The sequence below is a fragment of the Perognathus longimembris genome, chromosome 22 (assembly GCF_023159225.1).
Source record: "Perognathus longimembris pacificus isolate PPM17 chromosome 22, ASM2315922v1, whole genome shotgun sequence".
Taxonomy (NCBI): Eukaryota; Metazoa; Chordata; class Mammalia; order Rodentia; family Heteromyidae; genus Perognathus; species Perognathus longimembris.
In genome coordinates, this window is record NC_063182.1 from 20590136 (window position 1) to 20613938 (window position 23803).

At 38.1% G+C, this 23803-nt stretch overlaps 1 protein-coding gene across 1 annotated transcript in view; it reads right to left on the minus strand.

Moving 5' to 3' along the window:
- Adgrv1 (adhesion G protein-coupled receptor V1) overlaps positions 1–23803 on the minus strand; it is a 496777-nt gene that overhangs the window by 146119 nt on the left and 326855 nt on the right. Inside the window, exon 84 of the mRNA XM_048331390.1 lies at positions 10550–10728. Within this exon, the coding sequence (XP_048187347.1) occupies positions 10550–10728 (179 nt within the window). The remainder of the gene's footprint in view (positions 1–10549; positions 10729–23803) is intronic.

Below are 23803 nucleotides of genomic sequence, written 5' to 3' on the forward strand. Positions count from 1 at the left end.
TATAAAGTGTGAAGATATTGATTGCATTGCCATAAGTAGGCTTTGGGTGACTGCTTTTAAATGAAATCTCAATGTGTCTATTTTATAAAAAGGACTTCAAGTTAACTTCCTAATTATTTGTATAAATGTGCAGTTGCATTTTTCCTTTTACTTAATTTAGAATAAATACTGTATGAAAGGTAAGATTTTCCTTTCTAGAAGGGCAAAAAAATGTCTTTAACACATAAGAACCCAAAGAAAATATTCCTAGGTTAAGATACTAAGTAACACAAACCTCAGCTTTCCTTTTTACACTTCTCTTGAAGAGGCTCTGCCAAATTCCCTATCCTACTATGCTGCTACTTACACCTCCCAAATCCAGTACACTGGCATCTACTGTGGAATCTTGAGACAGCAGAGAGAACTATCTGAGAAACTCAGATGGCTGCTAGAGCTTTCTGGAGTTTCAGGTGATGCCAAGGTTTCAGGGCAGGATTACAGTCATAAAAAAACGCACGTGGGACCTCCTGCAGACACCTGGCTAGCAGAACAGACTTGCAGAAAGTAATTTATCTGGTCAGCTTAGGTTGTTTATTAAGCTCTCCGTACAGTGACATTGTTTTCCTTAGCAAACCCAGTAAGTACCTGGGAACAGCTCAGTAGAGCAGATTGTGCATAACTCCATGGAACAAGACATAAGATGTTTACTTTGCATTCCTGCTAACCATTCAGTTTTCATGAGAGACAGCAAGAAACACTTTTGCTTTGAGGACCATAGTTTTCAAACATCAACCTGTTAGATTTTTCCACAAACGTCTCCAGAGCTGGAGAATCAAAATCTAGGAGGAAGCTAGAAATCAGAATTTTCAAGTGCCACAAGTCACTTGAAAAGCACATACTGAGAAATATCTTCAGGGAGGGGATGGATATCTTGCAAATGTAATTAAGAACAGTACATATCACTGGGGCTATGTCTAGAATTTGACACTTTAATGATAACATTTCACTTACTAAGAGCCAGTGTGTTAAACGGAATATATAATAATTGCTCTGACTGGGTGTTTTGTCTGCAGTCACCTATGTTCCTGCCACAAGAGGATCAGGTGTTCCTGACTCACCGCTGAGTGGCACACACAGTGCAGACAACTTCACCCGCCCTCCTGATGCAGCAGAGCAAAAGGCATGTCAGGGTGTCCTGTGAATCTACTAATACCCTCAGAAGTTTGGCAAGTGTTTTGGAAGGGAGAAAGGGTGCTTATTTTTAACTCTGAATCTTACAGATTTACAGGGAAGGTTCCATTGTTTTATACTTTATATTACAGCATCCCTGTGCTTTAACTAAAGTTCACATGGTTTTCTTGTAGGCGAATACACATTTTTGGTGCTACTGGAGAATGAACTCAGGACCTTTACTACCCCTTGTGCCACATCATATTTTGTTATTGTTATTATTGCTGCTATTAATATTATTTTGTTTTAGTGACTTTTCTACATAGAGTTTTAAGCTTTTTTGCCTAGACTTCCTCAGACTGAGTACTCTCCTATTTTGCCTCCTTACTAGAAGAGATTACAGGCATGTTCAAGAACAACTTTTAATGGAAAAATCTAAAGTTTAGCAACACCAAACATGGAAAACATATATCACAGACACCAGAGTTTGGACTCAAGTTCATGCTTACTTGGCTGACACGCTACCACTTAAGCTAAGCTTTCAGCTTTGTTTTTTGCTGATTATTTTGGAGATGGAGTTCTTGTGGATTTTCTACTAAGGCAGGCTTTGAAACTTAATTCTCTAGATCCCGGACATGAATAGATAGGCTTACAATTATGAGCCTCCAGTGCATGTCTGGCAACAGACTCTAAAAGCCACATACTCATTTTTCACATATAACTGTATATTCACATATATAGTTATGTTAGTAATGTATTATTCTTTTGTTTTGTTTTGTTTTTGCCAGTCCTGGGGCTTGAACTCAGGGCTTGAGCACTGTCCCTGGCTTCTTTTTGCTCAAGGCTAACACTCTACCACTTGAGCCATAGCACCACTTCCAGCTTTTTTCCCCCTATATATGTGGTGCTGAGGAATCAAACACAGAGCTTCATGTATATGAGGCAAGCACTTTACCACTAGGCCATATTCTCAGCCCCCGTGATGTATGATTCTGTAATAACATATTATTTAATGTTATTTAACATATTTATATAAAATATTACCATAAGATATTATAATTATATTATAAAACCCTTTTAATTATAATAATATGTACAACTTAATCTTCAAGTAGTTGTATAGGGTGGTTACAATTTTACATGTCCATTTATGTGTTCAGTACATTTATATGTTCATACAGTTATATCTTCCATCATTCTGCTCCCTCCTACTGACCTCTTCCTTCCCAAGTCATATTAAGTTTCTTGCTTTTTTCCCCATAAATAACTATATGTTAAATATTAGGATTGTATTTGTATGTTAAGTATTATGACTGCATTTGTTCTCTTTTCCCTTTTCCATTCATATACCCTCTCCCACTAAGCCCCCCAATCAAACTATGTTTCAGTTTCTTTATATTCATTTTGTTAAATTTGCATACCCATCTTGCAATAAATCTTATTTTACAATTTTTTATTAATTCTTACGCTAGGGTCTACTGATAGAGTGAAACAATCTTTACATTGATAGTTCATTGGTAGTTTTCTAGATACGTTCAGGAGAATGTACCTAGGCTTTGCACTCTGTAGTAATATATATTCTCTTCTTTGTTGTTCTGTTCTCTCCTTAACATTCCTTTTCATTCTTCTTACTGTCACTGGATTAATATAATGACTACTTTTATTACCACATTTTTAATGCCTAGTAGAGAACACATAAAAGGTGCTTCACTAGTATTTATTGACTGAATGAATAAACAGCAAATTACACAGTTTCCTTTTCTTGGCTGCATCATTTTTTTATTCCAACTTAACTCTCCCCAGCCTATCTGCTCAAGCTAAAGGAGTTAAGATTATTCTCTCACGTTTACTACTTAAAATCCATAAAATTGGTCTTTTCTAGGGTTGTCTGCTTCTTCAATTAAGGACTAAAAGACTGGTTTTTATGGAATAGGCTTGCTTGCTTTTTCTCTTTTTCTTTTTCTCCCCCTCTCTCTTTTTCTTTCTTTTTATTCTTTCTTTTGCTTAAATCATTAATGAGCTTCTGTGAATCCATCTAGCAAAGGAGGCCAACAGAGTTGGAGGAATTTGTCTCTGCAGGTATGTGTATAACTGAGGGAGAGAATTGCAGGAAATGAGAGATGAAGATGTGTAGAGGAGAAAGAACTCTGTAGGCACAGATACATTCTGAAGACATCCCCACCACATAATGACTGGCCCACAACCAAGCAGATAATCAATACAACTGACATTTCAGTAAATAAAAGATATTTTTACTTTTTGGAAGATAAAGCACAAATCAGTCAATGAAATGCTGATTAGGAATTATAACACAATGTATATTTTTACCTGTTTTAAACATTTACCACAAACACTATCTCAGGCTATAAACAGGTTTTTTTTTCTCCTCATTATTATCTTAGCATACTAACTGAAGAAGTAGCAAGGAGAGAAAAGCTACATTAATAATGACATAAGAAAATATATGCCACCAGTGTTTAAATGAATGAATGCTATTCATGGAAGAGAAAGGTTACTATAATAAAAATGAATGAAGGATTCTAGTAGCTCATGAGTTTTAATATTCATTTATTTATTTATTTATTTCTGCCAATCCTGGGCTTGAATTTAGGGCCTGGGTGCTATCTCTGAACTACTTTTGCTCAAAGCTAGTGCTCTACCACGTGAGCCACAGCTCCACTTCTGGCTTTTTAGTAGTTGCAAAAAGCAGTCTCATGAACTTTTCTTTCCAGTCTGGCTTTGAACCACAGTTCTCACTTCTTTGCCTCCTGAGTATCTGGGATTACAGGCATGAGCCACCAGTGCTTGGCTTATTTTTTAATTTATTTTCAAAAGATGTATAGGAGATTTTATTTTTATTCATTTATTTATTGTCAAAGTGATGTACAGAGGAGTTAGATTTTATAGTAAGGCAGTGAGTACATTTCTTATCCAACTTGTTACCTCCTCCTTCATTTCCCCCCCGACTTCCCACTCTCCACTTCCCTCATCTCCCCATAAGTTGTACAATTGGTTTATATCATATAATTTCATAAGTATTTCAGTTGCATAGATTTCTCTTTTTATCCATTGTCTCTTGATTTTGGTATTCTCTTTCCCTTCCCTAGTTCCAATCCACATATATTCAGGAAATTTTATTTTTAATGTTTGGGGACTAGAGGAGATAATGAGGTCATAGAATTTAAGATTTTAAGAGAGCAAGTGGGGAAAGACTCAATTAAAACAAATAGTATAAGTGGAAGGGTAGAGAAAGAAAGGTCTAAGTTGTTTAGAGGAGAATAACAAGTATTCCTAGTAGACTGGAACAAATGGAATGTCCAACTGTTATAGGGTAAGCTAAGAATGTTGCTAGAGAGCTTGGAGAGCAATCAAATTTTATTTAGGAATAAAGTAGAAAATGTTTTACTAGGCACATAGGAGGAGCAAAGGAGTGTAGATCAAGCAGATCTAAATGTGAAGAGAAACTTATGGGTATTATCAAACTCATGAAGCTGTTTCTATTTAGTATCCCAAATTGTGTATCTGTCCTACTAGTGTGAGTAGAAAAAGGTCACACATGAGGCATAGTGTGAAGGAAGAATGGAAAAGAAGTGAGCCAATTAGGCTTGAAAAGTGGAAGGAAAGGCATGGATTCAAAGTAAGTTCAGAAAGAATTCTCAGTACTTAAAGAAGATTGTGGTTGATTTCCCAGAGAGGAAGGTGTTTTAGTGTAAATGGATAAATCAGTTAATTGCTACTACTTCCAACCAAATGCAATTCCAAGTTAATAAAGCAGGTTTATTAAGTGTGAAGCCATTTCTGTTAGCACTGCCTCCCTCCTGTCCCATTTCTAGCTTTACCAAATCTACAAAGGAAAAGCCATTTTGACTGGAAACCATGAATCTTATCACAAATGGACAAACTGATGATGAAGTTTGTGAGGAGAATACAGAAATTTTAAAATAACTATTTTCTAGTTTTATGCATAGGGACTGTGGAAGAGGTATACAGTTTACTACTATAATAATGAATAGAAAGAGGTCCACCAATACTTGAAATAGAGCAGCCTGCTGAGCAGATGAGGTACCTTGTGAGCAGAGCCTTCCAGGACCTAGGAGTGGTGGTTTTGCCTGTGTGAAACTGATGGAGACTATATGAGGAAGCAAGGAATTTCACACAGAACTGTGAAGAGAAGCTGAATATAAAAAAATCATAAAAGAACTAGAATACACACACACATACTATAAGCATATTCAAATCCAATTTCTTGGATTATAAAATAAGTAGTAACAAAGAGTAGTGTAAATGTAACATGTTAGATATTTGCCAAAAATTCCCACCCGCAAACTTTAAATTATTGTAGATTTTGTCCTTAAACACAACTAGGAGACCCTGAGGCTTACATCAAGAGGCTCCAGTGACTCTGCCTCATCCTTCCCCAGAGACATACTGCTTACAGATTTTTTTCCTGTGAATTATTTACATTTACAATACAAGGTGATTTCAGTAAGACATGCTGTGATCACTACGGAGTCATTGATTCATCAAAAAGTGGGTATAAAAGTGCACTCTGGTGAAAAATCCAAGATCTAATAACCTGGATCTGATTTTTCAGGGACTTACAGCCTAGAGGAAGGCGTGGGGGGCGGGGGGAGGGAGATCAATTATTATAATGTAGTTTATAGCACTGAGCATCATTATTTCATCTAGTGATAATTTTCCAAAAGCTCAGAACACTTTCAGAAATTAAGCTTAATATAGTCTAACTGAATAAAAAGGAAAAGGATTTGAGTTGAGCAAAATGTTCAGACAGCTGACTTTAAAACTTCATTGCAAGAGATTGCATTCAAGATCATGAGCACCCGAATTAGGTCTGTATGATAGGAATGGACAGGAGAGAACAGGTTTTACATGTTATCAAAAGGATCAATAGCCCCATGACTAAGAGCTCGTAGAAAGTGGGTGAGAAGGTGATGCCAACGATGACTCCAAATGATCTAACTTGAGCAACTAGAGGAATAAGACTGCTGACAAACAAGTTGAAGACTGCAAGACAAGCAGCTTTGACATAGCTATAGACAATAACCGTAACAAATTAGAACTGATGTTAAAAAGGTTTGATATATTTGAAAATTTTCATGAAAATTCCTCCTTATATAAGTATTTGGGGTTCTCTTTTCTGCTAAGTGAAGAGAATTTTCACTTATCACTCATCATTTACTTTGCCCTCTAGCATCACAAAAAGAGGCAAAAAAAACCAACAAGCAAAATCTAGCCTATATTTTCCTTTCTCCTTTTTCACTCTTACTTTTCTCTTTCCTTTTCCTCATCTCTTCCTCCTCTTCCTTTTTCATCTCCTCCTCCAACTTCTTTTCTTTCCTACCCCAGTTATGAATTTTAGGCAAGCACTCCAACTCAATAACTGGAATCTTGAAGCAAACTGGTGAACCAAATACCTTCTTGCGCATTCACTGACTTTATCAACCAGAATAGATAATCTATGAAGTTTAGAATAAATGTGGACATTCACTGTTAGTGTAGGATTGGATATAATTGATTTAAACACACTTTCAAAACAGACATTCAAATTTATAAACCCTAATTATGGAATTAAATTACGGAAACATTTGCGAGAACTTGAAGAAAGCCTTTTTGGATCCCCAAGGCTTCTCTTTTGTAGATGAAGGGGTTCTCATTGCACTTCTACATGATGCCATGTGATACCTTCCTAATCATCACACAAATATTTCCTTCTAACATGGCACAGTTTTGTAGCATTTCTCTTTAGCTTTCAAACACAAAATTATTTCGGTTTGGGTTTGTTATTAAACTAATTATAAATCATCTCATCCCATATTTGAACACCTTAACCTTAAGAAAATTAAGAGAGGGAAAAAATAAAGATTACAATATCTGTAGCCTTATTTTCATTACGTTGGCATACCCTTGGCAAATACTAAAATTGGGACTAGGGAGAAGTTAAGGCTGAAGAATAGAAACACATTTAACAACTTTGACCAAGAGATGGATGTTTTAAATGCATTTGAAATGTTGAGGTGTACTTATTGGCAAAGAGAAGTCAAATGATTGAAGAATTAAGTGGGATACAACTGTGTAACTGCAATTTTCTCTAACAGAACAAAAATATATGGATTTCAACATAAGAAAAAAGTTTAATGATTAAAAGTGCTTATGTTTTAATGAAGAACATACAAATTAGTTTTATTTTTAAAATCAAATCCTTTCTGATTCCCTTAATTTCTAAAAAGAAATATTGATACATTTTGTAAAGAAAGAAGAAAAATCACATTATTTAAAAAGAAATATCACACTGACCTTTTTAAAACATTCTTTTAAGTTATTATTATTTTTTCTTTTTTTGTGCTCATCCTAAAGGCTTGAACTCAGGATTTGAGTGCTGTTTCTGAGCTTTTGCTCAAGACTAATGCTCTACCACTTGGGCCACAGCTCTACTTTCAGATCTTCTGGTAGCTTTCTGGAAAAGCATCTCACAGACTTTCCTGCCTGGACTGGTTTGATCTGTGATTTTCCGACCTCAGTCTCCTGAATGGATAGGAATATAGGCTCCACACTTGTCTTTACTCATAAGAAGTGCCAAAATATGTAGCTGGGTGCCAGTGGCTCACACCTCTAATCCTACCTACTTAGGAAGCTGAGATTTGAGAATCATGGTGCAAAGCCAGTCCAGGCAGAAAAGTCTATGGGACTCTTTTCTCTAATTAACCAATAAAAAAGTCAGAAATGGAGGTCAAGTGGTAGAGCACTAGCCTTCAGCAAAAAAGCTCAGGGACAATGCCTAGGCCCCGAGTTCAAGCCCCAGGAGTGGCACAAAAACAAACTGAGCAACTGAAAACAGCTACAAAATAGATAATAAAAGCACAAAAGAGACTGTTGGAAATCTCTTTGAACAAGAATTGTCTTTCTTAAATTGTATTAAATGCCTTGTTGGACACACTGTGGGCATTTCCTTTTTGATTAAAGGTGTCTACATCAGAACTTCCTGCATACATAAGCCATTTGCTTCTTGAATAATGTACATTGAAGATTTCTGGTTGCATGAAAGGTTTCAAATTTCCAAACAATAGTCTCTGGGAGACTGCAAAATATTTTGCAGTGCTCTTGAAAAGTAAGGACAACTAAAATCTTCACGTTGTTTCTAACAATTAAGATGAAATGCAAATTGCAAACATCTTTGTTATTACAACTGTACCTCCTGCAGTTTTACAATTATCTATTTCTAATGCTTTATTCCGATTGCTATTTCAAATACCTATGTTCTTAACACTTCAAATTAAAATGTAGTCATTAGTCCTCCTGTTAATAAATTAGGAGGAAGTCAGTCCAAGATTCTTGAGGCATCTCAGTTTCACCATTTTGCACCTGACTAATTTACTTTAAATGTTGTCCACATGTTAGTTGTATTATTATTATTATTATATTTGAAAATTTTAATTAGCACCCAACATATTTTAAATACTTTTCTTTCTTTCTTTCTTTCTTTTTTTTTGGCCAGTCCTGGGCCTTGGACTCAGGGCCTGAGCACTGTCCCTGGCTTCTTCCCGCTCAAGGCTAGCACTCTGCCACTTGAGCCACAGCGCCGCTTCTGGCCATTTTCTGTATATGTGGTGCTGGGGAATCGAACCTAGGGCCTCGTGTATCCGAGGCAGGCACTCTTGCCACTAGGCTATATCCCCAGCCTTAAATACTTTTCTGAAATACTTTGATATCACAAAAATTCTCATTGTAGTATTTAACTGTAAATTTCCTTAAAATGGATAAGAGAAAGCCGTTTTGATAGAGAATAACAGTTCAAAAAACACAAAAATTAAAAGACTTAATATAGCCTACCTCTTGACTCAAAAAAAAAAGTAGTAAAGAAAAAAGAAAGAATAAGAGAAAAACATTCAAACCCTTTTCACATCACTGAAAGCTTCAAGTCATAGAAAAGTATGAGCAAACAATAAAAATAATAATGGGGAGTGAATAAGCATTTGAAAAAGAAACAAAAGTGCTAAAATAAATCTGTGCAAAGATATTGAAGCTCATAGGGTTGTATATGAATAAACAAGGATATCCAATTAGTACATGCCATGTGAAACCGTAGCTTCTATTATTGATGGTCCTTTTGCATCCCCTTCCTGTGATTGGACCTGCACTATCACTGTACCTTATCTCACTATACTGGATACTGTATATACTGGTACTAGAACTAGGGAAGTTAAAGGGAATTTCAAAATTGAGATATAAAAGATAAAAAGACAAAGGACTCCAAAAGCAATACTTGCAAAAGCATTTGGTGTAGATCAGCTGAACAACTCATGGGGTGGGGGGGGGGGGGGAGAGGGAAAGGGGGAAGGGGAAGAGGAGAATGAGGGAGGAGGTAACAAACAGTACAAGAAATGTACACAAGGCCTAACGTATGAAACAGTAACCTCTCTGTACACCACTTTGACAATAAATAAGAAAAAAATACATGAAAATGAAATTAGGAACACAGAGCAAACAAATAAAATCTGTATATATTACCAAGTATTTTCATAATTTGGTGTTTTAATTGAACAATAAGATTAAATTGTAAATTTAAGATTAAACTATAAATTGCTTAAGAAATTTATATGTCAAAGAAGAAATCACAGTGAAAAAAATATTTTTAACTGAATTACCATGAAATATTGTATTTCAAAATGTACAAGAATACCTTGAAGAAGGTATTGTACCTTGTACAAGAATGTACAAGATACCTTGTCAGACCAAGGTATCTGGTTAAACTCTTTTGCTACCAAAATTTGATTCTGTTTCTCCTTCATGTGGCATCAATACAAAAACTGAGTAATTTTCAGATCTCTGAATTACCAGATTCAGGATTAAGCCAGGCATATATGTAGCATTTCTGAAGAAGTGATGCATTTTCTAATGCCAGAATACTTCAATGGGCATATATTTATTGCCTTGGACTTTTAGTCACTGCGTTCAGATGCCATTTTTAGACATCTTACCATTAATGATGCTTCTTCCAGAAAACACATTCCACAGATAATATGCCAAACTCCTTAATTGTTAACAGATTCTTTACCAAAAATTTCATACAGCTTTGATCTTTCAAGACATGATTGTCTATCTCCATCTAATAAACTAAATTAGGCTTAGATACAAATTATATGAATTATTGAATACCCCTAACTCACTTGAAAATAATTGCAAGTATCAAAGCAATTTGAGAGCGTAAGTTCTTATTTCAAGGAGTGATGAGAGGAAGGAAAGCTCCAGACAATGTGCCAAGAGATCAAACGTCTTCCCCAAAGGCCTGAGGTCATAAGTCTTAAGCAACTGTTCACCATCCAGTAAGGCTACTGAGGTACAAAAGGGCTAAAAAGGCACTGTGCTGCCTCAGTGTACTTACATGTCCCCATGAACAAGTCCGTAGATCTGTGGCATGTTTTGATGATAGATTCCTCTCAAAATAATGATGAGGAGAATCACTACAAAAGATGGCAGTCCCCAACTCAGAAGAAAAAACAGCAGATACCGTCTCTCTGTGTGCTCATCATTCATCACCAGCACATACCAGAAATTCACAGACTAAGGAAGGAAACACAAAATGAACAAACTCAGACTAATGCAACAGGACCGAGAATCACCTGGTTTAAGATCTACTGAATAATTATACTTTTGATTTGATTGCTTTTCATTAATTCACATATTCACTTTTTCCTATGCTCGGGAAATCCAGGACACTACAAAGTCTTCAAACATGAAGAAATATTCACTTTACTTAATATACATTTTATTTTCCTTCATTTGCTTTGATTTCATATTACTCATAATCTTCTGTAATTTTTCTATAAGTCTGTCCTTGAAGAAAGATAGTCTGATATTCAAACCAACTTTCTAGGTAAATCAACTATATGTTGGTGAGGATAATGAAGCAAGCAACCCCAGGTTTTCAGACAATTTTGTACTTAGAGTCTAATATACAGAGGGAGCAGACACCATCTAGTGATTGGGGACATGCTTGTGAAGTGAGTCCTCAGCTATCTCAAGTGGGAGGTACAAATATGACTGTACATAAAGGAAAGCACTATGGTGGATAGGATTTGTGGCTTGATTTCTTTCTTTTAATTCCCTTTTGTATTCATCCATGTGTCAAACATCTGTCGAGGGTTAGTAAATTTCAGAAAGCTGTCTAGCCACAAAGGACCTAACTATAAAATAGATGGAGAAAGGATTTATAATTCTGAATCCTAGATACTAAAATTTGCGGACCCAATATTTATTTTGTATTAATACTATGTCTTATCTTCTAGGTCTTATTAAGATAAAGATATATAAAGGACAAGTTCACAGAGAGTGATAAGGACATGGAAACAGATTCAGTAGATGGAATAAGGAATCTGAAACCTGTAAATTTGATTATTGGCTCATAATTGAAGACAAATCTAAGCTTCTAGACTCTCTTAGTGTTCTTTTTTCCATGAGAAAATTCCTGTATTTAATTTTCATTTAACACAGTAATGACATTGAACACTATATTGGACATCATTCATACAGTAATATCTACTCACTGGAAAAATTACTTAGAACATGATGTAGTATGAGTAGAAATGAATTTTATATACATACACAATTACATTATGAAGATAACATTAGACAAATGAATTTCCAAGTCCTCCGTTTCTTTCTGTGTACAACAGTGTAAAAATTAAATATGACATGTAAAGGATTAAACATTTATGTTTTTTGTTTGTTGGTTGTTTTTGATGGTTGTAGGGCTTGAACTCTGGACTTGGGCATTGCCTCTGAGCTCTTCAGCTTAAGGCTAGAGGTTTAAGCGCCATTTCCAGTTTTCTGGTGGTTAACTGGAGATAAGAGTCCCATGGACTTTTCTGCCATGGCTGGCTTTGAACCACAATCCTCAGATTTGAGCCTTCTGAGTAGCTAGAATTACAGGTGTGAGCCACTGCTACCCAGCATCTAAACACTTATGCTTATGAAATAAGCCTAAAGATGATATGTAAAATACTAAACATTTCTAGAAAATGGGACTGTTTCCCTAAAATGTCCTACTAGGATGCGACAAAGAGAGAAATCACTGAAGACCAAAAAAGTGATACAACGGAAACCTTTTCTTTTTATTTTTTTAATATATATTTTTATTATCAAACTGAATTACAGAGAGGTTACAGTTTCATGCATTAGGAATGGAAACTTTTTCAATGTGAAAAATAAGAATGTCTAATGTTCATGGGAATACTTTTAGCTATTGTTTATAGAGGCTTCGAAGTAAGATTCTATCTGGACTAAATTAGCCTTGAGGGATTAGTATTAGGCTAAGCTAGGGAAGGTTAAAAGTAGTCGGCTACTTAGAGATTTCTGTCTTTGATTTTATGTCCCGTCAACACTCTTTATCTGCTTACATCTGTAATTATAAAGCATGTCTTGAATTGTTGCTCATCTAAATTTGTTCTAGCTCTTTAAAAAAATCATTGAGCCGAAAAGATTCTTTTTTTTTTCTGGATCTGCTATAGATATATGGGCCCAAACAAGTGGGATGCCCGAAGTGTCTGATGCTGAGGTCATTAAACTGTTTGTAGAGGAGGCAAAATTGCACAAAACAAGTATAACTGATCAATCCATCTCTGAAACATAAATACTGATTATTTACATTAATTAGATGTTTGTGTGCATCAATGGTGCATAGTAACATCAAGCATGTGGTGGGGGAAGATTCAGGAAAGAAAGAGCAGATTGCTCTGTAAATGACTTTTGAGTCAAGTGATGGGTATAACATTGGGATATTTCCAAAATGTCTGGCATGGACACAAACTCCATTAGTTAGAGAAACTGAGCTTTTTAGTCACCATCTGACCTTTACCAAAGGCTCAGATAAAACTAAAATAAGTGTAATTGTTATATTTATACATACCAACTTCTGCAGTGAGGCTGATTCTTCACTTCTTGACTAATAAAATAAGCTCCAAATGACCTAAGTTGTTTCCAGTTTAAACAAAGACTAAATTAAACTCTTTTTAACAGCATTTCTTCTTAACAATGGTCAGAATACAATCACAGAAGTATATTCTAAGAGCAGCGTTTTGCTTTCTGTACCAAGTTTAGGCTTTGGAATGGAAATACTATACAACAAAACATATCAAAATCCAGAGACACAGGAAAAAAAGACAAATGACTACAAAAGCAATACTTGCAAAACTGTTAGGTGTAAACCAACTGAACTACTCATGGGGGGAGAGAGAAAGGGGGAGGGGAAGGGGGAATGAGGGAGGAGGTAACAAACAGTACAAGAAATGCATCCAATGCCTAATGTATGAAACTGTAACCTCTCTGTACATCACTTTGACAATAAATAAGAAAAAATAAATAATAAAAAATTCATTCAAAAACACTTAGTTCTAGAAATATTGTGTAATACACATACAAGACTTGTTTGGAATAATTCATTTTAAATTTTACTTCAACTTTATGTAACTATAGATAGGAAGGTATATTTTGAGATACATTCCTAGACCTTGTGTTTCCCTCTTCTAAAGGCTATTCTTAGAATTCCCCCCCACACCCCCCAGGCATAGTGATCCAAGCAGCTCCATGAGCCCCATGGTCTTGGCTCACTTGGCTACAGCTGACTTGTTCAGGAATAAAAGAGTGATACAGTATGGGCTAATCTTTTATCACTGAAGTCCTCATAGTTCTGTGGTAGTCTAAGTTGATCCACTGAAATAAGAGGACATAGGAATCATAGTGGTTGCAGTAACCACAGCACAGGGAGGAGAGAACGTATAGACCAAACACACAATTTACCAGTCTCACTCACAACCCTACCTCAAGTCTAACTGCACTGACTGTTCTTGGGGTTTAATGGGTTGTCCTATATACTTAGTACTTCCTTCATAATTCCAGTGTATATTTAAGTTAGCTCACCTTAGTTATTTGCTTGTTTTCCATTTGACAGAGAAACAAGTAACCTTGAAGAAGTAAGGTGAAAAATCTCCAATTACACTCATTCTTAAAACAAAAAGGACAGAATATTTGACTTCATTCCTTTTCCCCAAATGCAAGGCCTCCAGAAGGAGGCCTTTTGTAATCTAGCTTGAGATCATCAAGTCTGCACAGTAATTTCATATTGACAGGTTCACAGTGCAAGTATCCCATGCATCTTAGTGTCTGTGTGCTCTGGCATAATGAAAGTAGAGGGCATCTATCAGTCTCACTCAAGCATGCTATGTGCAACTAAGCATGACTTCCTGCTCTTGTTCATCCTGAACTTTTCCAGTTAATGATAAAATGTGTACTGAAACTTTCAATAACTCATATCAATATCTATATTTCTATCTCTAAACTTTAAAAATCTTGCTAGAATCATGATCTGAGCCATCTCAAGACCAGCTAACATCATCGTATACTCATGTTATATTTTTTGCTAAAATGTTATAAAAACGTACAAGCTATATTAAAATAATTTGCATGTTTCTATAATTCATATACATTCAGAATACAAAGATAATTCAAACTAGAATAGCGCAGTCATAGAAGACAAGTCCAAAAAGATTCAAACCACCCAACAGACCCAACAGATTATTTGAAAAGGCACATTAACAAAAATGTTTGCAGTTTAAAATCAAAACAACATTGAGATTCCATCTCACCCCAGTAAGAATGTCCTATATCAAGAAAACTAACAATAACAACTGTTGGAGGGGATGTGGCCAAAAGGGAACTCTACTTCATTGTTGGTGGGAATGTAAACTGGTTCAGCCACTCTGGCAAATGGTATGGAGATTCATCAGAAGGCTAAACATACAACTGCCCTAAGACCCAGGAGCCCCATTTTTGGGTATCTATCCAAAAGACCACAAACATAATCACACTAAAGCCACCAGCACAACAATGTTCATTGCAGCACAATTTGTCATAGCTAGAATCTGGAACCAACCCAGATGCCCCTCAGTAGAAGAATGGATCAGAAAAATGTGGTACATACACACAATGGAATTTTATGCCTCTATCAGAAAGAATGGCATTGCCCCATTTGTAAGGAAATGGAAGGACTTAGAAAAAGTTATACTAAGTGAAGTGGGCCAGACCCAAAGAAACATGGACTCTATGGTCTCCCTTATAGGGAATAATTAGCACAGGTGTAAGCAAGTCACAGCAGAGGATCACAGGAGCCCAATAGCTATACCCTTATGAGCACATAAGATGATGCTAAGTGAAATGAACTCCATGTTATGGAAACGATTGTTATATCACTGTTGTAATTACTTTCAACGTGCCATATGTAACTGTAGCCTCTATTATTGATGATCTTCCTGTATCACCTTCCTGTGGTTGTACCTACACTATCTCTGTATCTTATCTGAGTATATTGGAAACTGGGTATACTGGTATTAGAACCAGGAAATTGGAAGGGAATACTAAAATCGAGAGACACAGGGTTAAAAAAAGACAAACAACTACAAAAGCAATACTTGCAAAACTGTTTGGTGTAAATGAACTGAATAACTGAACAACTCATGGGGGGAGAAGGATGGGGGACGGGGGAATGAGGGACAAGGTAACAAACTGTACAAGAAATGTATCCAATGCCTAATGTATGAAACTGTAACCTCTCTGTAATTCAGTTTGATAATAAATAAATAAATATTAAAAAAATGTTTGCAGTTTAGAAGCCAGAGGTGCAAAAACTAATCAAGACCACTATTGGGATGAGATCAAAGATGGCACTGCCACAGTAGGGAGGCACCCCAACTTGCTCCAACTGAATAGTGAGCTGGGAACTCCAGCACCCAACACCCCATCAAGAATCCAGTAAACCCAACAACCAGAAGCAACAGAGGAACTCAGGAAATGAAAAAGAACAAAAAAAGAAGAGCCTATAACCTGCACGGAGCCGGAAAATCTCCGGGGTACCCCTCCCCCACCCGCCAACCCTGGCCCGAACAGGGCCAAGTTGGGAAAGGGGACCCGGAGCCGGCAAACCAACAGCCAAAAAGTCACTCCAGGAGTGCAGCGTCCAGACAGCAGGAGCTCCATGAACCCCAGAACCGAGTGCAGACCGAAAGAGACACTGGAGCTGTGGGACCAAATGGCTGGAATCAGACATAAGCAGCAGGGGAACTGGGCGGTGCAGATGGGGAGAGCCAGGGCCACCACCACCAAACGACTGATCGCCACACCCAAGCACCACAGCCTCGAAAAACCCACGGTGGCGCGGGACTCTCACACAATCCAGGACCAGTAAGTTCCCCATTACTCCCCGCCCCGTGAGAGACCAGCTCTAGCAGAGACCCAAAACATACAAAGAAGCTAGAGGTACCTTCCTCCCCCTCCCTACCCTGAGGGAACAAAGGAGCCACAAATCAGGCGGCAAAAGGTCTCTATAGACTGTGGGAGGACACAGGAGCTAGCAGGGGTGGAGCAGCACCAAGGCAGCAGAGGAGCCTGAGAGGGGCTGCACCGACCATGCCCCCTCCCCAACAGGGGCCCAGGGACAGGTGGACATTGGAAGCCCCACCTGAGGCGTCTGGTCCTCGCGGACTTTTTGAATAGCAGTCACAGGCTCATTGGGCCTGAACACACAACCCCCTCACAGCTGAGGCACAGAGTCTGTGGGTACCAACCCGCGCCCGGACACTTGGCCCAGCTGAGGCTCACACATACCATACCCCACAGCAAACTCGTGAGACGGCACAAGCACCCTCCAACAGCTCGGGGCAGCATACCCCCAGAGGAAGTACTAGAGTGCACATGCATGCGCCCTCCCCCCCCCCCCGAGGGCCAGCATGGGCCAGCGTGCTAGCCCTCCAGCAAGAGGACCTCCTGCCCAAAACTCCTCAGGAGCTTCGCACAGGAGGGCAGGGCCCCAAGCGGCGCCCGCTCTGGTAGGTGCACTTCACACAGGTGGACAGGGCCCCCCAGTGGCAGTGCCCACTTTGGTAGGCGCATTTCACACATTTGGGCAGGGCCCCCTGCGGCAGTGCCCGCTCTGCTAGGTGCATCTTGCACAGGTGGGTGGGCCACCCCTCAACAACAGTGGCAGCAACCCACACAGATGGGCGAACCGCCTCTCAGCAGCAAATCTTAATCTGAGAGGTGAGCTCCTCTGACCAAGGTACCGAGTGGAAAAAAGAACCAAAGAAGAGAAAAGCTTCCATGCCACGCTGAATCAGAGACCCGCAAACCCCTACCAGGGGCAATCTAGGGTCAGCACAACACAATGGCAGGACACTATTCCACAGAGAAAGACACAGAACCTACTTGCCCCCAAGTGCAGTGAGGTGACCACCCCAGAAACAACTGAGACAGTCACGCTCACCCATTGGGCAGTAAGGTTCAACAGCCAAACTCAAACCCAGAGCCAGGACACAAACAACCCTCCCACTGACAGAACAGCAGGAACCAGCACAAAGCCAACCCAAGGAAACCACCTACAGATCCCCAGATGCACAAATCACAAAGAAATATTGCAAACTACATGAAAGGGCAAGCAAACTCACCAGCTCCAAAAAGCAGTATGACCGAAGAGGAGGTGGAGAATAAAAAAAGCAACCAAGGCTACGATAGCAGAAATAATGGAAAGCCTCAGGAATAAAATCACAAAACAATTCCAGGAGTTTAGAATGGAAGTCTTGAAGGACCTTCAGGAAACCAAGAAAGAAATGGAAGCAAAAATGGATACAGTGCAAACCTTCTTTAAAGAAGATCTTAACATCCTGAGAAGCGAAATGCACGAAAAAATAGATTTAAAATACAACTCTTTAAAGGAAGAAATTTCCACGATCAAAGCTGATCTGGCAACCATAAATAGCTCCCTGACATCCATAAACTCCGCACTTGAATCCACAGCACAAAGAATTGACCATATTGAAGCTAGAATCTCTTGGACGATGATGCAGCCGACAAAAATCAGGAAATTACCACACTCCAAGAAACGGTAAAGCTCCAGGGCAGACTAATCCAGGAGCTAGGGGACAAAAACAAGAGATACAATCTGTGCATAATTGGAATAGAAAAAGGAGCTGAATACCACTGCAGAGGGCTTCAACATATTTTCAATAAAGTGATTGCAGAAAACTTCCCCAGTCTCACAAGGGACCTCACCCGGGTAACCAAAGCCTGTAGGATGCCTGGCAGACCAGACCCTAGAAAATCCTTTCCCAGACACATAATAATCAAGACTACAGATATCAAGAATAAAGAGCAAATTTTGAATGCAGCCAAAGCGAAGAAAGAAATTTATTACAATGGGAAAAGGATCCGAATAACAGCAGACCTCTCCACACAAACCTACCACGCGTGAAGAGAATGGAAGAACACCATCCAAGTCCTCCAGGCCAACAACTGCCAACCCAGAATAAAATATCCAGCGAAGCTACAGTTCATATTCGAGGGAAAAACCAGATCTTTCCATAGCAAAGAGGATCTAAAGGAGTATTTGAATAAAAAAACAGCCCTACAGCGAATTCTAAGAGGGGAACCCCACCCAACAGAAATCGTACAGGACACACAGACAGAAACAGAAAGAAACTACAATAGCCAGAGCCCAACAGAAAGAACAGCTCACTAAAGACAAGAAAAAAAAACAAAACAAAAAAAAAACAGAGGAAAAACAGCCTAACAGGAAAATGGAAGGGGAAAAAACACTCTTATCCTTGATCTCTTTGAATATAAATGGTATAAACTCTCCAATAAAGAGGAGCAGATTGGCAGAGTGGATATGCAAACAAAAAGTGGTCATCTGTTGTCTACAAGAGACCCATCTTACAGCAAGGGATAAAAACAGGCTCCGAATGAAAGGATGGAGCAAGATCTTCCAAGCAAACGCACCTACCAAAACAGCAGGAGTAGCCATCCTGATCTCAGACAAGCTGGACTTCTCATTAAAATCAACTCAAAAAGACAAAGAAGGACACTACATTTTAATACAAGGAAAAATCCAGAATCAAGACATCACGGTGATAAATCTATACTCACTGAACAAAAGAGGCCCTACATATGTCAAGCAAATTCTCACAGAACTACAGAACAAGATAGACCCAAACGCAATCATAGTGGGTGACTTTAATACCCCACTCTCCCCAAGAGACAGATCCAACACCCAGAGGATTAGCAAGGGAGCTGAGGACCTAAGTAACACCATATCCCAAATGGATCCATCTGACAGATCTATACAGAATCTTCCACCCTACAGAGACCCAATACACCTTCTTTTCAGCAGCCCATGGATCATACTCCAAAATAGACCATGTCATAGCCCACACAAAGAATCTCAGCAAATACAAAAGTATTGATGTCATCCCATGTATTATATCTGATCACAGTGGATTAAAGGTAACCCTCAATAACAATGGTTACGACAGAGGCTATACACATTCTTGGAGGCTAAACCCCTCACTGTTATCTAACACTTGGGCCACAGACCAAATTAAAGATGAAATTAACGAATTCATAAGCCACAATGACAATGAAAATACATCACAAAGGAACCTATGGGATACAGCTAAAGCAGTACTGAAGGGCAAGATCATTGCCCTCAGCACTCACATTAAAAGAATGGAAGCAGTGCAGGTGAATGACCTCACAATGAAACTAAAACAACTGGAGAAACAAGAAATGACTGAATCTAAAATGACTAGGAGGAGAGAGATCACAAAGATTATAGAAGAGATAAATCTGATTGAAAATAGAAAGACCATTTAACAAATAAATAAGACTAAAAGCTGGTTCTTTGAGAAAATAAATAAAATCGACAGACCCCTTGCCAGACTTACAAAAAAAAGAAGAGAAGAGACTCATAAACGTAAAATCAGGGACTCCACCAGAAGAATTAAAACAAATATACACGATATTCAAACAATCATAAGGAACTATTTCCAGAACCTCTACTCACTAAAAAACAATAATTTTACAGAAATGGATCAATTCCTAGAGAAGTATAAACTCCCCAAACTGAACCAAGAAGAAATAAATCAACTAAATAAACCAATAACTTACAGCGAAATACAGGGGGGTAATCAAGAGCCTCCCAACAAAGAAAAGCCCAGGCCCAGATGGATTCACCAATGAATTCTATAAAACCTTTAGTGAGGAGCTAATACCAATACTCCTCAAACACTTCTATGAAATAGAAACAGAGGGAGAAATCCCAAACTCATTCTATGAAGCTAATATTATACTCATCCCCAAACCAGGCAAAGACCCAACAAAAAAAGAGAACTACAGACCAATATCACTAATGAACACAGACGCAAAGCTCCTCAATAAAATATTAGCTAACAGGATCCAGAAACTGATCAAGAAAATTATACATCATGACCAAGTAGGCTTCATCCCACAGTCACAAGGATAGTTCAACATCCGTAAATCAATCAATGTAATTCACCACATCAACAGAACTCAAATCAACAATCACATTGTTATCTCAGTCGATGCCCAAAAAGCCTTTGACAAAATACAACATCCATACTTATTAAAAGCTCTGGAGAAAACAGGAATAGATGGAACATTCCTCAAAACAATAAAAGCCATATACAACAGACTAACTGCTAACATCATATTAAGTGGGGAGAAACTAAAATCATCCCTCCTAAATCAGGGACAAGACAAGGATGCCCACTCTCCCCACTTCTTTTCAATATAGTGCTGGAATCCCTAGCCATAGGAATAAGACAAGAGGAGGACATCAAAGGGATCCACATCGGCAAGGAAGAAATCAAGCTGTCTCTATTCACAGATGACATGATCTTATATCTGAAGGACCCAAAAAACTCAGTCCCTAAACTCCTACACCTAATAAACCATTTTGGCAAAGTAGCAGGATACAAAATCAATCCACAAAAGTCAGCAACTTTTCTGTACACCAGCAATATACAAGCAGAAAAGGAAATTATGGAAATAATTCCTTTTACTGTAGCCAAAAAAAGAATAAAGTACCTAGGGATCAACCTAACCAAAGATGTGACAGACCTATTTAATGAGAACTATAACAAACTAGTAAAGGAAATCAAAGAAGACACAAGGAGATGGAAAGACCTCCCATGCTCATGGGTAGGCAGAATCAATATAGTGAAAATGGCCATATTGCCCAAATTGTTATACAAATTCAATGCAATCTCCATCAAAATCCCAGTCACATTATTCACTGAAATAGAGAAAGCAACCCATAAATTCATATGGAACAGGAAAAAACCTAGAATAGCCAAAGCAATTCTAGGCAAAAAAAAGCAGTGCAGAAGGTATCACAATACCAGACTTCAAGCTCTGGTATAGAGCCATCATAACAAAAACAGCTTGGTATTGGTATAAAAACAGATCTGAAGACCAGTGGAATAGAACTGAAGACCCAGAAATAAAACCGCACTCTTACAGTCAGCTGATATTCGACAAAGGAGCTAAAGACATACAATGGAATAAGCATAGCCTCTTCAACTACTGGTGCTGGGAGAACTGGGCAGCCATATGCAGAAAACTCAAAGTAAACCCAAGCCTATCACCTTGCACCAAGATCAACTCAAAATGGATCAAGGACTTAAGGCCTGAATCCTTGAAACTACTAAAGGATATAGTAGGAAAGACGCTAGAACTTAGAGGTACAGGAAGGAACTTCTTGAATAGAGTCCCAGGGGCACAATAAACAGGGGAGAGACTCGACAAATGGGAATACTACAAATTAAAAAGTTTCTGCACAGCTAAGGTCATAGACACCAAATTAGAAAGACAGCCAACCATATGGGAAAAGATCTTTACCAGCACAGCAACAGACAAAGGCCTAATATCTGTAATCTACAGAGAACTATAAAAACTAAGCCCCTCCAAGCCCAGTAAACTAATTAGGAAATGGGCAAAGGAGCTAAAGAGAGACTTCACAAGAGAAGAGATAAAAATGGCAAAGAAAATATGAGGAAATGTTCAACATCCCTGGCAGTAAAGGAAATGCAGATAAAAAGAACCCTGAGATACCACCTCACTCCAGTTAGAATGGCCTATACTCTGAACTCAGGCAACAACAAATGCTGGAGGGGGTGCAGGGAAAGAGAAACCCTCCTCCATTGTTGGTGGGAGTGCAAATTAGTACAACCACTTTGGAGAACAGTATGGAGGTTTCTCAAAAAGCTCAACATAGACTTACCCTATGATCCAGCCATCCCATTCCTAGGCATCTATCCTGAACAACAGGTCCCATGATATCAAAAAGACATCTACACTTCCATGTTTATTGCTGCACAATTCACAATAGCCAAAATATGGAAAAAACCCAGATGCCCCTCTACAGATGAATGGATCCAAAAAATATGGTACCTATACAAAATGGAATACTACATAGCGATTAGAAATGGTGAAATATTGGGCTGGGGATATAGCCTAGTGGCAAGAGTGCCTGCCTCGGATACACGAGGCCCTAGGTTCGATTCCCCAGCACCACATATACAGAAAACGGCTAGCCTTGAGCAAAAAGAAGCCAGGGACAGTGCTCAGGCCCTGAGTTCAAGGCCCAGGACTGGCCAAAAAAAAAAAAAAAAAAGAAATGGTGAAATATTGGCATTTGTAGGGAAATGGTCAGAACTTGAACAAATAATGTTGAGTGAGACAAGCCTAGAACACAGGAAACAACGGGGCATGATCTCCCTGATATATGACTGTTAAGGTGGGGGGACGGGGAGACAGTAGAGACCAGGTCTGTGAAACCAAAAATTTCTTGTCAAATAGTATTTCCCACAGGTTTGGGTCAGCGACCCTACACTACATAACTAAAACCAAACAACTACTCAACATATAAAGGTCAAAAATTGACCTCTCAGTGGATCACAATAGGTACGCTCATATAAGACTATTTTCGACATATTGTCTATCGTCGACATTACATTTAAAGCCCTGAGTGAATTTTCTTCGGCGTAGGCCACGTGGCTATTGTATATGTTCTTGGTACATTGTATATTGTATATATGTCTACCAACCTAGGGAAGGGAAAGAAAAACAGGATGTGAGATATCACAAGTAATGTACACACTGCCCTACTATGTAACTGTACCCTTTTTGCACAACACCTTGTCAAAAAAAACTTTTCTTTAATTAATAAAGAAATTACAAAAAAAGACCACTATTGGTTAAGTCACATCTTTAATATCCTCTCTAAGTTATTTCAAAATTATTATTTCTCATCTTCTTACTTTTGCACACTTGCCACAATTACCAGCATATTAAGATATATACTAGTTGGTATATTTGGTTAAATGTTTGTACTTGGAGAATTTAAAAGTAAATTTTAATAAACATAAGGATTTTTCCCACAATAAAATGAATCTACACAAATAAAGGAGGATTTGCAAAGACCATCCCAAGATAAACTTACTGATAAAGAATAAATTATGTGAACACTAAATGATATGTTTAAGGTTTTGAAAAACATTTTATAAAAATTTGATAGGATATATTGATTAGAAAGTTGATCTTTCTTTTCACATCACTGATGGCTAATATAATTTGGCTTCCCTGGGTTTCAGTGTCCTAATACAAAGTGAGGTTGAAGTATAAGGTGTTGATAATTTCCTGACATTTTTGTGATTGAATTATTGTAGAAATTATGATTACTTGAGTGAAAATATGAATGGCAGTGCTATGCAGTCTATAATACATGAATACAGGC